Source organism: Somniosus microcephalus, unplaced genomic scaffold (assembly GCF_052327205.1).
Source record: "Somniosus microcephalus isolate GS21.2 unplaced genomic scaffold, FLI_Smic_1.0 unresolved_chr1, whole genome shotgun sequence".
Lineage (NCBI taxonomy): Eukaryota > Metazoa > Chordata > Chondrichthyes > Squaliformes > Somniosidae > Somniosus > Somniosus microcephalus.
In genome coordinates this window covers 47,482,681-47,499,043 of record NW_028225179.1, presented here as the reverse complement: position 1 = coordinate 47,499,043, position 16,363 = coordinate 47,482,681, and the positions used below count along the sequence as shown (strand labels likewise).

At 52.3% G+C, this 16,363-nt stretch overlaps 1 protein-coding gene and 1 long non-coding RNA gene across 2 annotated transcripts in view; one reads left to right on the top strand and one right to left on the bottom strand.

Moving 5' to 3' along the window:
* Positions 1–583: 583 nt before the first annotated feature.
* The window catches only part of LOC147094906 (uncharacterized), a 54,505-nt gene continuing 38,725 nt past the window's right edge, over positions 584–16,363 (bottom strand). The window contains exon 2 of the long non-coding RNA XR_015074760.1: positions 584–823. This is a non-coding gene — a long non-coding RNA (uncharacterized LOC147094906). The remainder of the gene's footprint in view (positions 824–16,363) is intronic.
* Positions 2,644–10,775, top strand: LOC147094907 (vitamin K epoxide reductase complex subunit 1-like protein 1). Its single transcript, XM_085974530.1, has 3 exons — positions 2,644–2,864; positions 8,655–8,764; positions 10,350–10,775. The coding sequence occupies exons 1-3, from the start codon at positions 2,689–2,691 to the stop codon at positions 10,571–10,573; spliced, it is 510 nt and encodes a 169-aa protein (XP_085830656.1). The 5' UTR covers positions 2,644–2,688; the 3' UTR covers positions 10,574–10,775.

Below are 16,363 nucleotides of genomic sequence, written 5' to 3'. Positions count from 1 at the left end.
ATGGGACTAGTGGAGACAAAAGACGGCTCTAGATTAGGTGTGAAATGGTCTGGCAGAATGAGAGACAGCTGCCATGTGGGAGAGAGAAAAAAAGGAAAGGGGGGGGGGGGAGGGAAAAACCAAAACAAAAGGGTGGATAAAAAATATAAGTAAAAATGTAATAGGGGCCGAGGTTATGATCTGAAATTGTTGAACTCGATATTGAGTCCGGAAGGCTGTAAAGTGCCTAATCGGAAGATGAGGTGCTGTTCCTCGAGTTTACGTTGAGCTTCCGTGGAACAATGCAAGAGGCCAAGGACGGTGAGGTCCGAGTGGGAATGGAGCGGTGAATTAAAATGACAGGCGACCGGAAACTCGGGTCATCCTTACGGACTGAATGGAGGTGTTCCACAATCCTATGTAATGCTATGTAATGCCATATAATCCTATGCAATGCCACGTAATGCCATAATCCTATACAATGCTATATAATCCTATGCAATGTTATATACCATATAATCCTATGCAATGCTATATAATCCTGGTGTGGAGATGCCGGTGTTGGACTGGGGTGGACAAATGTAAGAAGTCACACAACACCAGGTTATAGTCCAACAGCTTTATTTGAAATCACAAGCTTTCGGAGCGCTGCTACTTCGTCAGGTGAAGTGGAGAAATGCATAAAGACACAGCTTATATAGTCAAAGAATAACCTTGGTAGAGAGATAATCACAGCAATCAAAGGTGTGAATGGTGTCCAAACAGGTCAGTCAGGAAAACATTACATCAAAGAACAATGAGGTGGGGTCACAAGGGGTCAAATGTTGCAGATGCTGGGGTCTGTCTGAAAAACAAAAAAACAGACAAAAAACATTTTTTTTTGCTGGAAATCACAGCAGGTCCAGCCGCATCTGTGTAGAGAGAACACAAGCCAGCGACGACTCGAGTCTGGATGACCCTACGTCAGGTGGGGTTACATGTAGCGTGACATGAACCCAAGATCCCGGTTGAGGCCATCCTCATGGGTGCGGAACTTGGCTATCAGTTTCTGCTCTACGATTTTGCGTTGTCGTGTGTCTCGAAGGCTGCCTTGGAGAATGCTTACCCGAAGATCGGAGGCTGAATGTCCTTGACTGCTGAACGTATGAGGTAGACAACATTGGCCAAGTCACATGAGTATGTACCATGTACCTGGTGGGTGGTGTCCTCACGTGTGATGATGGTACCTGTGTTGATGATCTGGCATGTCTTGCAGAGGTTGCCGTGGCAGGGTTGTGTGGTGTCGTGGTCGCTGTTCTCCTGAAAGCTGGGTAATTTGCTGCGAACGATGGTCTGTTTGAGGTTAGGCGGCTGTTTGAAGGCGAGTAGTGGAGGCGTGGGGATGGCCTTAGCGAGGTATTCGTCATCATCGATGACATGTTGAAGGCTGCGAAGAACATGGCGTAGTTTCTCCGCTCCGGGGAAGTACTGGATGACGAAGGGTACTCTGCTGGTTGTGTCCCGTGTTTGTCTTCTGAGGAGGTCTATGTGATTTTTCACTGTGGCCCGTCGGAACTGTCGATCGACGAGTCGAGCATCATATCCCGTTCTTACGAGGGCGTCTTTCAGCGTCTGTAGGTGTCCATTGCGTTCCTCCTCGTCTGAGCAGATCCTGTGTATTCGCAGATGTGCGGGTTAGGTTGATTGGCTATGATAAATTGACCCTTAGTGTTAGGGGGATTAAATACGTGGGGTTACGGGGATAGAGTGGGATATGTGTTGGTGTAGGGGTTACGGGGATCGGGTGGGATATGTGTCGGTGCAGGCTCGATGGGCCGAAATGGCCTCTATCTGCACTGTGGGGTTTCTGTGATTTCTGTGATAGGGGATAGCTTCTTTAACGTGGTTAGGGTGGAAGCTGGAGAAGTGGAGCATCGTGAGGTTGTCCGTGGGCTTGCGGTAGAGTGAAGTGCTGAGGTGTCCGTCTTTGATGGAGATTCGTGTGTCCAAGAATGAAACCGATGCTGAGGAGTAGTCCATGGTGAGTTTGATGGTGGGATGGAACTTGTTGATGTTATCGTGTAGTCTTTTCAGTGATTCTTCGCTGTGGGTCCATAGGAAGAAAATGTCGTCGATGTATCTGGTGTATAGCGTTGGTTGGAGATCCTGTGCAGCGAAGAAGTCTTGCTCGAACTAATCCTATGCAATGTTATGTAATGCCATATAATCCTATGCAAAGCCATGTAATGCCATATCATCCTCTGCAATGCTATGTAATCCTGTGTAATGTTATGTAATGCCATATAATCCTATGCAATGCTATATAATCCTATGCAATGTTATGTAATGCCATATAATCCTATGCAAAGCCATGTAATGCCATATCATCCTCTGCAATGCTATGTAATCCTGTGTAATGTTATGTAATGCCATATAATCCTATGCAATGCTATATAATCCTATGCAATGCTATGTAATGCCATACGATCCTATGCAATGTTATGCCATACAATCCTGTGCAATGTTATGTAATGCCATACAATCCTCTGCAATGCCATATAATCCTCTGCAATGCTCTGTAATCCTGTGTAATGCTATGTCAGGGGGGTTAAAACTACAGGGGCCATTGCCCCGACGTGCCACGCCCCTGGGCCAATAGGAATGCACGTCGGTGTTGACGCATGGAGTCCAAGGCGATGGCTTCATCCATTCAACTCCTCGCTGGGCAAGATGGCGGAAGCGGCACCGAGGTGGGAAACGTCCGCCCGCTGGCTGGCCTGCGGCCTGGGCATCACGCTGTCGCTCTACGCCTACCACGTCGAGACGTCGAAGGAGCGGGACGCGGCCTACCGGGCCATGTGCGACTTCAGCGACTCCATCAGCTGCTCCAAAGTCTTCACCTCCCGGTAAGCGGCGGTGGGAGACCGCCACCATTAAAACTCGGCTTGGAGGGGAGACGGCGCTGCTGATTGGTCAGCGCGCTTGCCCATCAACCGCCTCTCCCGTATCTGCGGGCGCTGATTGGTCGTCGCGCCTGCCCGTCAACCGCCTCCCCCGCCCCACCAGCATCCGCGGACGCTGATTGGACGGCGCCGATCTCCTGACCAGCGACGCCCGCCTTCGCGCTCTGATTGGTCCGCGTTCCTGCCCATCAACCGCCTCTCCCCGAACGCTGGGCGTTGATTGGACGGCGCGCCTGCCCATCAACTAGGCCCGTCTTCTGATTGGACGGAACCGTGCCACACGCCCCATCCTATTCCAGGGAGCTTAAGCCACGTTGCCTTTCTCCAGGTGCCGCCCCCTTGGCCACCTGGGTTGGGAGTTCAACAGGTGAATTAGCCAGAAGTGACTCATTTGCTTGATTTAAATCAGACTGTTAATTCAGTAACATCCTGGAGTTTAGTTATACCTATAAAAAGTAAAAATGCTCTTTTTTTTTAACCATAACGAGCACCGCTCCAAGTGACAATAGCGCCACACAAGTGCCAGGCAATGACCATCTCCAACAAGCGAGAGTCTAACATAAGAACATAAGAAATAGGAGCAGGAGTAGGCCAATCGGCCCCTCGAGCCTGCTCCGCCATTCAATAAGATCATGGCTGATCTGATCCTAACCGCCAATCCACTATCACGGAACCATCTCCTGAATCTAACAGAATTAGACACACGAAATAGGAGCAGGATCAGGCTACACGGCCCCTGGGCCCGCTCCGCTACCCACAGGGCCATGACCGATCCGAACCTAGACTCATGTCCAAATTCCTGCCCGCTCCCCGTAACCTTTAATTCCCTTTACCCCACCGTCAACATCCTGGGGGTCACCATTGACCAGAAACTTAACTGGACCAGCCACATAAATACTGTGGCAGCAAGAGCAGGTCAGAGGCTGGGTATTCTGCGGCAAGTGTCTCACCTCCTGACTCCCCAAAGACTTTCCACCATCTACAGGGCACAAGTCAGGAGTGTGATGGAATACTCTCCACTTGCCTGGATGAGTGCAGCTCCAACAACACTCAAGAAGCTCGACACCGCCCAGGGTAAAGCAGAGCCCGCTTGATCGGCACCCCATCCACCACCTTAAACATTCACTCCCTCCGCCACTGGTGTACCGTGTCCGCAGTGTGTACCATCTACAAGATGCACTGCAGCAACTCGCCAAGGCTTCTTCGGCAGCACCTCTCAAACCTGCGACCTCTTCCACCTAGAAGGACAAGGGCAGCAGGCGCATGGGAACACCACCACCTCCAAATTCCCCTCCAAGTCGCACACCATCCTGACTTGGAAATATATCGGCCGTTCCTTCATCGTCGCTGGGTCAAAATCCTGGAACTCCCTCCCTAACAGCACTGTGGGAGGACCTTCACCACACGGACTGCAGCGGTTCAAGAAGGTGGCTCACCACCACCTTCTCAAGGCGATGGGCAATAACTGCTGGCGTTGCCAGCGACGCACACATCCCTTGAATGAATTTAAAAAAAGATAAATCCCAGAGTGTTTTTTTTAATACATAACCTTTTGCAAATCTATATATCATACAAGAATGAACTTGCATTTATATAAAGCGTCTTTTGCAACCTCGGGATGTCCGCAAAGAACTTTACAGCCAATTAAGTACTTTTTGAAATATAGTCACTGTTGTAATGTAGGAAATGCGGAAGCCAATTTGCACACAGCAAGCTCCCACACACAGCAATGTGATAATGACCAGATAATCTGTTTTTGAGATTTTGGTTGAGGGATAGGTATTGGCCGCAGGACACCGGGGAGAACTCCCCCTGCTCTTCTTCTAAATAGTGCCATGGGATCTTTTATGTCCACCTGAGAGAGCAGACAGAGCCTCGGTTTAACATCGCATCTGAAAGACAGTGCAGCGCTCCCTCAGTACTGCCCCTCCGACAGTGCAGCGCTCCCTCAGTATTGCCCCTCCGACAGTGCAGCGCTCCCTCAGTACTGCCCCTCCGACAGTGCAGCGCTCAGTACTGCCCCTCCGACAGTGCAGCGCTCCCTCATTACTGCCCCTCCGACAGTGCGGCGCTCCCTCAGTACTGCCCCTCCGACAGTGCAGCGCTCCCTCAGTACTGACCCTCCGACAGTGCCGCACTCCCTCAGTACTGCCCCTCCGACAGTGCAGCGCTCCCTCAGTACTGCCCCTCCGACAGTGCAGCGCTCCCTCAGTACTGACCCTCCGACAGTGCAGCTTTCCCTCAGTACTGCCCCTCCGACAGTGCAGCGCTCCCTCGGTACTGACCCTCCGACAGTGCAGCGCTCCCTCAGTACTGCCCCTCCGACAGTGCAGCGCTCCCTCAGTACTGCCCCTCCGACAGTGCAGCTTTCCCTCAGTACTGCCCCTCCGACAGTGCAGCGCTCCCTCGGTACTGCCCCTCCGACAGTGCGGCGCTCCCTCAGTACTGCCCCTCCGACAGTGCGGCGCTCCCTCAGTACTGACCCTCCGACAGTGCAGCGCTCCCTCGGTACTGACCCTCCGACAGTGCAGCGCTCCCTCGGTACTGACCCTCCGACAGTGCAGCGCTCCCCTCACTAAAGGTAAATGGAAGTGTCGGCCTGAATAATGGTGCATGAGTCTCTGGAATGGTGATCGAACCCATAACCTCAGAGGTGACCGTGCTAGCAACTGAGCCACGATTGGCACCGCCATATAGGGCGGTGAGTAGCAATGTTCCCCGCAAATTTGTCCGCGCCTGCGCATTTTTTCCAGTTTAAATGCCGGCTCTCTGGCTGCGCGAGACCCCTGGAGCGCTGCGCAACTTACCGGGAACATTTGCGAGCAGTAGCATTGGCGATGTCGATTGTGATTTCTACTGTTCTAACTGTCAAGCTGAAACTTCTTGACCCAGAGAGCGGTGAGAACGTGGAACCACAGGGAGCGGTTGAGGCGAATAGCAGCGATGCAATTCACGGGGAAGCTGGATAAACACGAGGGAGAAAGGAATAGAGCGATATGTGGATGGGGTGAGATGGAGAGGGGCTGCGAGGAGGCTCGTGTGGAGCAGAAACTCCGGCGTGCACCTGTTGGGCCGAATGGCCCGTTTCTGTCCTGTGAAATTCTACGTAATCGCTAACTAACCGCTAACTCTAACCACTAACCCTCAACCCTAACCAGTGCCCCTAAATTGTGCGCTCTGTGTAACTTATCAAAAACCTTCTGTCTACATTTCTACAGATCCTGGCTTCCTTGCTTCTGTCACACTATAGCCTCCTGCCTCCTCATTTCTAACGGAAACTGCCTGTGGCAGTGTCACGCTGTAATTCCACACTCCCACCAGTGGAGGGGCTACTTCACGTCTCCCCGCTCACGAGCCTGGACTGCATAGATTTCCCCCCCCCACCTGCCTCAGCCACCTCTACTTCCTAAACTTGCTGTAAGTTTTACTACGTAACTGTGAATCATAACATAAAATCAAAGTGGGCTTAATAAGGATAGAATTTGCATTTATATAACGACTTTCAATGACCTTGGGACGTCCCGAAGCGCTTTACAGCCAATGAAGTACTTTCGAAGTGCAGTCACTATTGTAATTTTGGGAACTGGGCAGCCAATCGGCGCACAGCAAGCTCCCACAAAGAGCAATGCAATGATCTGGTTTTTTTAATGATGTTGGTTGAAGGATGAATATTGGCCCCAGTACACCGGGGAGAACTCCCCCTGCTCCTCTTCCCATAGGGGCTGTGGGATCCTTTGCACCCCACCTTAGTGGGCAGATGCGGCCCTCGGTTTATCGTCTCATCCGAAAGACGACAGTACTGCCCCTCCGAAATGCGGCGCTCCCTCAGTACTGCACCTCCGACAGTGCAGCACTCCCTCAGTACTGCCCCTCCGACAGTGCAGCGTTCCCTCAGTACTGCACCTCCGACAGTGCAGCACCCCCTCAGTACTGCCCCTCCCACAGTGCAGCGCTCCCTCAGTACTGCCCCTCCGATGGTGCAGTGCTCCCTCAGTACTGGCCCTCCGACAGTGCAGCACTCCCTCAGTACTGCCCCTCTGACAGTGCGGCGCTCCCTCAGTACTGCCCCTCCCACAGTGCGGCGCTCCCTCAGTACTGCACCTCCGACAGTGCGGCGCTCCCTCAGTACTGCCCCTCCCACAGTGCAGCGCTCCCTCAGTACTGCCCCTCCGATGGTGCAGCGCTCCCTCAGTACTGCCCCTCCGACAGTGCAGCGCTCCCTCAGTACTGCCCCTCCGACAGTGCAGCACTCCCTCAGTACTGCCCCTCTGACAGTGCAGCGCTCTCTCAGCACTGGCACAAGGGGTGTTGGCCTGGTTTATGAGTGTATGTGGGGCTCGAACCCATGACCTGAGTCGGAGAGGAGAGAGCGAGACCCACTGAGCCACGGCTGACAGTTGAAATAATTGGGAGTACAGCAGGGCACAAAGTCCGGATTGTGAAGGGCACCAGGAAGGATTTTTTTCCGCAGTACTTGTGATGTAGTAAAAATGTCCCAGAGGGGGTTGGACACCGAGCCAGAAACCACACTCGCCCCCTCTCTTCCTCCCTCTCCCCACCCCTCTCCCCCCCCCTCCCCCTCCGTCTCCCCCTCCTCTCCCTCCGTCTCCCCCTCCTCTCCCTCCGTCTCACCCCCTCCGTCTCACCCATCTCCTGTCCCTCTCCCTCCCCCTCTCTCCCTCCCCCTCTCTCCCTCCCCCTCTCTCCCTCCATCCCCCCCTCCCTACCCCCTCTCTCCCTCCCCCCTCTCTCTCTCCCTCCCTCCCCTCTCTCCCTCCCTCCCCTCTCTCCCTCCCTCCCCTCTCTCCCTCCCCCCCTCCCTCCCTCCCCCCCTCCCTCCCCCTCTCCCTCCCCCTCCCCTCTCCCTCCCCCCCTCCCTCCCTCCCCACCCTCCCTCTCCCCCCTCCCTCTCCGTCCCTCTCTCCCCCTCTCTCTCCCTCCCCCTCCTCTCTCCCTCACCCTCCTCTCTCCCTCCCCCCCTCCCTCCCTCTCCCTCCCCCTCCCTCTCCGTCCCTCTCTCCCCTCCGTCTCCCCCTCCCCTCTGTCTCCCCGTCTCTCTCGCGCTGTCTCTTGCTCCCTGTCCCCCTTGATCAGAGGTCAGTGGTGCTGTTTGCTCAGGTAATCTGTTGAGTCTAAAGTCCCGGGCTGCTTTGAATACATCAGTTGCACCACAAAATAAATTCTTCTCAATTTTTAGATTTTGCCCGTCGCAGTACGGACAAAATATTGGCTGGGGGAGGGGGCAGCGGTGAGGGGGTGGTGTGAGGGGTGTCATGCTTTGTTTAAAATTAAAATCCTGCCTACGTGTTGTCTGGAGAGGGAAGAGCTGTCTCGTGGGGTGAGGGGTTGGCGTCATGTGCGAGATTCAGGCTGCAGATGTTCTGGCCGCCAGATGTTTCACCGGGGGAGGGGAGGGAGATCAAGCGGACCGACACAGAACGGGTCCTGGTTAATGAGCCGCCCCGACTGGTTAGCTGGTCTAGTGAAGGCTGATCAGATCCAGGTGCGTGCGCACGAGAGAGAGAGAGAGAAACGTTAATAATTTTTGACATATATACGTGTTCTCGGGATGAGGGCATCGCTGGCGCGGATGGCATTTCCGAACCGTCTCCCGGTTAACCCTGGAGAAGCTGGTGGTGGGACTCCCATTTCTCCAGCACTTGTCAGGACGTCCCAAAGCGCCGTACTGCCCGATAGATCCTCCTCCTCAGCTGACGGTTCTCTCTGTTGCAGGTGGGGCCGTGGTTTTGGGATCCTGGGCGGCCTGCTGGGGCATGACAGCATCTTGAACCAAACCAACAGCGTGTACGGACTCCTGTTCTACCTCTTGCAGCTGCTGCTAAGTAAGGAACGTCTTCTCTACGTTACGCATGGAGGCGGGAGAGAGGCGGCCTCACACAGAGAGAGAGGGACTGAGAGACACCAGTCAGTGTATAGATATCTCCCTGAGAGAGAGGGACTGAGAGACACCAGTCAAGGTACAGATATCTCCCCGAGAGAGAGGGACTGAGAGACACCAGTCAGTGTACAGATATCTCCCTGAGAGAGAGGGACTGATAGACACCAGTCAGTGTACAGATATCTCCCTGAGAGAGAGGGGGGACTGAGCGACACCAGCCAGTGTAGATATCTTCCTGAGAGAGAGGGGCTGAGAGACACCAGTCAGTGTACAGATATCTCCCTGAGGGAGAGGGGCTGAGAGACACCAGTCAGTGTACAGATATCTCCCTGAGAGAGAGGGACTGAGAGACACCAGTCAGTGTACAGATATCTCCCTGAGAGAGAGGGACTGAGAGACACCAGTCAGTGTACAGATATCTCCCTGAGAGAGGGGACTGAGAGACACCAGTCAGTGTACAGATATCTCCCTGAGAGAGAGGGACTGAGAGACACCAGTCAGTGTACAGATATCTCCCTGAGGGAGAGGGGACTGAGACACCAGTCAGTGTACAGATATCTCACTGAGAGGGAGGGGACTGGGAGACACCAGTCAGTGTACAGATATCTCTCTGAGGGAGAGTGGACTGAGAGACACCAGTCAGTGTACAGACATCTCCCTGGGTGAGAAGGGACTGAGAGACACCAGTCAGTGTACAGATATCTCCCTGAGGGAGAGGGACTGAGAGACACCAGTCAGTGTACAGATATCTCCCTGAGAGAGAGGGACTGAGAGACACCAGTCAGTGTACAGATATCTCCCTGAGAGAGAGGGGGGACTGAGCGACACCAGTCAGTGTACAGATATCTCCCTCAGGGAGACGGACTGAGAGACACCAGTCAGTGTACAGATATCTCCCTGAGAGAGAGGGACTGAGAGACACCAGTCAGTGTACAGATATCTCCCTGAGGGAGAGGGACTGAGAGACACCTGTCAGTGTACAGATATCTCCCTGAGAGAGAGGGGACTGAGAGACACCAGTCAGTGTACTGATATCACCCTGTGAGAGAGGGACTGAGAGACAGCAGTCAAGGTACAGATATCACCCTGAGAGAGAGAGGACTGAGAGACTCCAGTCAGTGTACAGATATCTCCCTGAGAGAGAGGGAGTGAGAGACACCAGTCAGTGTACAGATATCTCCCTGAGGGAGAGGGGACTGAGATACACCAGCCAGTGTACAGATATCTCCCTGAGGGAGAGGGACTGGGAGACACCAGTCAGTGTACAGATATCTCCCTGAGAGAGTGGGACTGAGAGACATCAGTCAGTGTACAGATATCTCCCTGAGAGAGTGGGACTGAGAGACACCAGTCAGTGTACAGATATCTCCCTGAGATAGAGAGGGGACTGGGAGATACCAGTTAGTATACAGATATCTCCCTGAGAGAGAAGGACTGAGAGACACCAGTCAGTGTGCGACTCTGTACACTGTGCATGCGTTTGCCTCCTGCTGTATTCACGTTACTGACTCCTCCTTTTCCCCACCCAGGTTTGACCGGGAGTGCCATGGCAGCCATCGCCCTCGTGAGTTCCTCCGTAGTGTCGCTGGCCGGCTCGCTGTACCTGGCCTACATCCTGGTGTTCGTCCTGCATGACTTCTGCCTTGTCTGTGTGACCACCTACGCCCTCAACCTGCTGCTCTTCATCCTCAACTACCGGAGGCTCGTCCACCTCAACAGCGCCTGGCAAAGCGGGAGGAGCAAACGGGAGTGACCGAGGGGGGAGGGGCCAGCGGGGGTGACCGAGGGGGAGGGGAGGGGCCAGCGGGGAACCCCTCCTCCACATCCTACAATAATGGCTGTCTTTTTTAAATGTCTGTCTGTGCCGAATGATCAGAAACTGAATGCTTGTTCTGTAATTATAACTTCACTACACAAGTATACTCAGTATTAATATATATATACATTTATACAAAGGCCTTTTCAGCATGCTCATTGTTACCCTATCCCCACCCCCATGCAGGAGAAGGGGGAGAAACTCACTCCACAGTGCTACCAGCTGGCCGGAGGCTGCCACTGCGCCGTGACGGTTGACATTGCAAAATCCAAGGAGGAAATGTTGATGTAGAAATTTAACTGTTGCTCAACACAGACCAAGAAACACGAGCAAAACACACAATCCTGACAACGGGAAGTAAGCTTTACGGACAGGAAGTCCGTGCGCGCGCAACCCGAGTTTTATTGTCCTGCCCACTCCAAAGACTCGCACTCCATAATCCAGGCCAACACTGCCCGGTTGCCAGCACCGAGGGAGTGCTGCACTATTGGAGGGGCAGTACTGAGGGAGCGCTACTCTGTTGGAGGTTCAGTACTGAGGGAGCGCCGTACTGAGGGAACGCTGCACTGTCGGAGGGGCCGTACTGAGGGAACGCTGCACTGTCGGAGGGGCGGCACTGAGGGAGCGCCGCACTGTCGGAGGGACAGTACTGAGGGAGCGCTGCACTGTTGGAGGGGCAGTACTGAGGGAGTGCCACGCTGTTGGAGGGGTAGTACTGAGGGAGCGCTGCACTATTGGAGGGGCAGGACTGAGGGAGTGCTACGCTGTCGGAGGTTCAGTACTGAGGGAGTACCGTACTGAGGGAATGCTGCACTGTCGGAGGGGCAGGACTGAGGGAGCGCCGCACTGTCGGGTGGTACTGAGGGAGCGCCGCACTGTCGGAGGGGCAGTACTGAGGGAGCGCTGTGCTGTCGGAGGTTCAGTACTGAGGGAGTGCCGTACTGAGGGAACGCTGCACTGTTGGAGGGGCAGTACTGAGGGAGCGCTGCACTGTCGGAGGGGCAGTATTGAGGGAGTGCCGCACTGTCGGTGGGGCAGTACTGAGGGAGCGCCGCACTGTCGGAGGGGCAGTACTGAGGGAGCGCCGCACTGTCGGAGGGGCAGTACTGAGGGAGCACCGCACTGTCGGAGGGGCAGTATTGGAGCGCCGCACTGTCGGAGGGGTAGTACTGAGGGAGTGCTGCACTGTCGGAGGGGCAGTACTGAGGGAGCGCTGTGCTGTTGGAGGATCAGTACTGAGGGAGCGCTGCGCTGTCGGAGGGGCAGTACTGAGGGAGTGCTGCACTGTCGGAGGGGCAGACGGTGGTTGAAGGGGCGGATGGGTGGGGTGCTTGGGTTGACTTGCGCTGCTTGCGCTTGGCTTCCGCTTGCTCCCAGCGAAGAGACTTGAGGTGTTCGGCACCTTCCCGGATGCTTCTCCTCCACTTTGTGCGGTCTTGGGCCAGGGATTCCCAGGTGTCGGTGGGGATGTTGCACTTTTTCAAGGAGGCTTTGAGGGTGTCCTTGAAACGTTTCCTCTGCCCACCTGGGGCTCTCTTGCCGTGCCGGAGCTCCGAGTAGAGTGCTTGTTTTGGGAGTCTCGTATCGGGCATGCGGACAATGTGACCCGTTCATCGGAGCTGATCGAGCGTGGTCATAGCTTTGATGCTGGGGATGTTGGCCTGAGCAAGAACACTGACGTTGGTGCGCCTATCCAGCCAATGGATTTGCAGGATCTTGCGGAGGCAGCGTTGGTGGTACCTCTCCAGTGCTTTGAGGTGCCTGCTGTACATGGTCCATGCACAGCTGGAAGGAGCACTTCGAAGATCTCTTTAACCGCGACTCTGTCTTCGACGCGAGTGCCCTCAACTCCATCCCACAGCATGCTACCCGTCACCATCTCAGCACAACCCCAGCCCGGCATGAGGTTGAAAAGGCCATCCGACAACTGAAGAAGAACAAGGCCTCAGGAGCAGATGGAATCCCCGCCGAGACACTAAAGCATAGCGAAGAAGCACTACTGGCGTGAATTCATGAACTCATTTCTCTTATCTGGAAGGAGGAGAGCATGCCAGGGGATCTCAGAGACGCCGTAATTGTGACCATCTTCAAGAAAGATGACAAGTCTTGATTGCGGTAATTACAGACGAGTTTCCCTGCTGTCTGCCACAGGGAAAGTCAGTCAAATTAATACGGTTCACAGCGTTGCAGGTAGAAATTCACAGATTTATTAAGCATATGGTAATTAATATTGACAAGAATTAAACATGCACTTAACAGCAGTAATGCGGCCAAGGCAAGACAGTTTACCATTGGATTCATGCACGCCAACAAGTGAAGTTGAAAGCTGACAACACCCCGTTGAATTCTGTGCCCTTCCAGCAACCACCCCTTTTATATATTTTTTTATTTATGCTTCAGCATTGCCTAATCTTCCTGCCCTGTGGGGAAATGCAAAATTGTCCACTTTGTTAGGAAGAATAGAAAAGCAGAACATTTTTTTAAGAGGTGAGGGACAAGCAAATGTTGGTATGCAGAGGGATTTGGGTGTCCTTGTAGACGAATCACAGAAAGCTAACATGCAGGGACAGCAAGCAATTAGGAAGGCAAATAGGATGTTGGCCTTTATAGAATCTTGGAATGGTTACAGCACGGAAGGAGGCCATTCGGCCCGTTGAGCCCGTGCCAGCTCTCTGCAAGAGCACTTCAGATAGTCCCACTCCCCCGCCCATTCCCTGCAGCCCTGCAAATTTTTTTCCTTCAGGTACTTATCCAATTCCCTTTTGAAAGCCATGATTGAATCTGCCTCCACCACCCTCTCAGGCAGTGAATTCCGGACCTTAACCACTCGCTGCGTAAAAAAAGTTTTTCCTCATGTCGCCTTTGCCAATTTCTGCCAATCACCTTAAATCTGTGTCCTCTGGTTCTCGACCCTTCCGCCAATGGGAACTCGTGTGCAGGAAGTGTGTCCAGCTGCAGCTACTGGCAGACCGCATTGCGGCGCTGGAGCTGCGATTGGAGACATACTGGACCAATTGCAATGCTGAGGACGTCGTGGATATCATGTTTAAGCAGTTGGTCACACCGCAGGCAAAGGTTGCACAGGCAGAAAGGGAAGGGGTGACCAACAGACAGAGTAGTAGGCGCAGGCAGGTAGTGCAGGAGTCCCCTGTGGACATCACCCTCTGAAACAGATATACCACTTTGGATACTGATGAGGGGGATGGCTTACCAGGGGAAGGCAGCAGCAGCCAACTTCCTGGCACCAGGGGTGGTTCTGCTGCACAGGACGGGAGGAAAAAGAGGGGTAGATCTATAGTAATAGGGGATTCTATTGTAAGAGGAATAGATAGGCGTTTCTGCGGCCGCAAACGAGACTCCAGGATGGTGTGTTGCCTCCCTGGTGCAAGGGTCAAGGATGTCTCAGAGCGGCTGCAGAATATTTTGGAAGGGGAGGGTGAACAGCCAGTTGTCGTGGTGCATATAGGTACCAACGATATAGATAAAAAACGGGACGAGGTCCTAAAAGCTGAATATAGGGAGTTAGGTGGTAAATTTAAAAATAGGATCTCAAAGGTAGTAATCTCAGGATTGCTACCAGTGCCACGTACTAGTCAGAGTAGAAATAGAAGGATATTTCAGATGAATACGTGGCTAGAGGAATGGTGCAAGGGGGAGGGATTCAAATTCCGGGGGCATTGGAACCGGTTCTGGGGGAGGTGGGACCAGTACAAACTGGACGGTCTGCACCTGGGCAGGACCGGGACCAACGTCCTAGGGGGAGTGTTTGCTAGTGCTCTGGGGGAGGGTTTGAACTAAAATGGCAGGGGGTTGGGAACCTGAGCAGGGAGACAGAGGAAAGGGAAACAAGGATAAAAGCAAAAGATAGGAAGGAGAAAAACAAAAGTGGCAGTCAGAGAAATCAATGGTTTAAATCAAACATGCCCACAGTAAATAATAATTCTAATAGGTCTAAGAGCGTTAAAAAAACAAGCCTGAAGGCTTTTTGTCTTAATGCGAGGAGCATTCGTAATAAGGTGGATGAATTAGCTGCGCAAATAGAGGTAAACGATTATGATTTGATTGGGATTACGGAAACATGGCTCCAGGGTGGCCAAGGTTGGGAACTCAACATCCAGGGGTATTCAATATTCAGGAAAGATAGGCAAAAAGGAAAGGGGGGTGGGGTAGCATTGCTGGTTAAAGAGGGGATTAACAATTGTAAGGAAGGATATTAGCTCTGATGATGTGGAATCTATGGGTAGAACTGAGAAATACCAAGGGGCAGAAAACATTAGTGGGAGTGGTATATAGACCTCCAAACAGTAATGCGGAGGTTGGGGATGGCATTAAAAGGGAAACTAGAGAAGTGTGCAATAAGGGCACAGCAGTCATCATGGGTGACTTTAATCTACATATAGATTGGGCTAACCAAATTAGTAACAATACTGTGGAGGAGGAATTCCTGGAGTGTTTACGGGACGGTTTCCTGGACCAATATGTCGAGGAGCCAACCAGAGATCAGGCCATCTTAGACTGGGTATTATGTAATGAGAAAGGATTAATTAGCAATCTTGTTGTACGAGGCCCCTTGGGTCAGAGCGATCATAATATGATAGAATTCTTCATTAAGATGGAGAGTGAAGTAGTTGACTCAGAGACTAGGGTCCTGAATTTAAATAAAGGAAACTACGATGGTATGAGGCGCGAGTTGGGTAGGATTGATTGGGGAATGTCACTCAAAGGGTTGACGGTGGATAGGCAATGGCAAACATTCAAAGACCGCATGGATGAACTACAGGATTTGTTCATCCCAGTTTGGCATAAAAATTTTTAAAAAAAGGTGACTCAACCGTGGCTAACAAGGGAAATTAGGGATAGCATAAGATCCAAGGAGAGGACATATAAATTGGCCAGAAAAAGCAGTAAACCTGAGGATTGGGAGCAGTTTAGGATTCAACAAAGGAGGACAAAGGGATTAATTAAGAAGGGGAAAATAGAATATGAGAGTAAGCTTGCAGGGAACATAAAAACTGACTGTAAAAGCTTTTATAGATATGTGAAGAGAAAAAGATTGGTGAAGTCAAGCGTAGGTCCCTTGCAGTCAGAATCAGGGGAATTTATAAGGGGGAACAAAGAAATGGCAGACCAATTAAATACATATTTTGGTTCTGTCTTCACAAAGGAGGACACAAATAACCTCCCAGAGATGTCGGGGAACATAGGGTCTGATGAAAGGGAGGAACTGAAAGAAATCAGTATTTGTAGGGAAGTGGTGTTAGGGAAATTTATGGGATTGAAGGCCGATAAATCCCCAGGGCCTGATAATCTACATCCTAGGGTACTTAAGGAAGTGGCCCTAGAAATAGTAGATGCTTTGCTGGTCATCTTCCAACATTCGATGGAATCTGGAACAGCACCCATGGATTGGCGGGTAGCTAATGTTACCCCACTATTCAAAAAGGGTGGTAGAGAGAAAACGGGGAATTACAGACCGGTAAGCCTGACATCGGTAGTGGGGAAAATGCTAGAGTCCATTATAAAAGATGTAATAGCAGAGCACTTGGAAAACAGTGACAGGATCGGACAAAGTCAACATGGATTTACAAAAGGTAAACCGTGCTTGACTAATCTGGAATTTTTTGAGGATGTAACTGGTAAAATAGATAATGGAGAACCAGTGGATGTGGTGTATTTGGACTTTCAAAAGGTCCCGCATAAGAGATTAGCGTGTAAAGTTAGGGCACA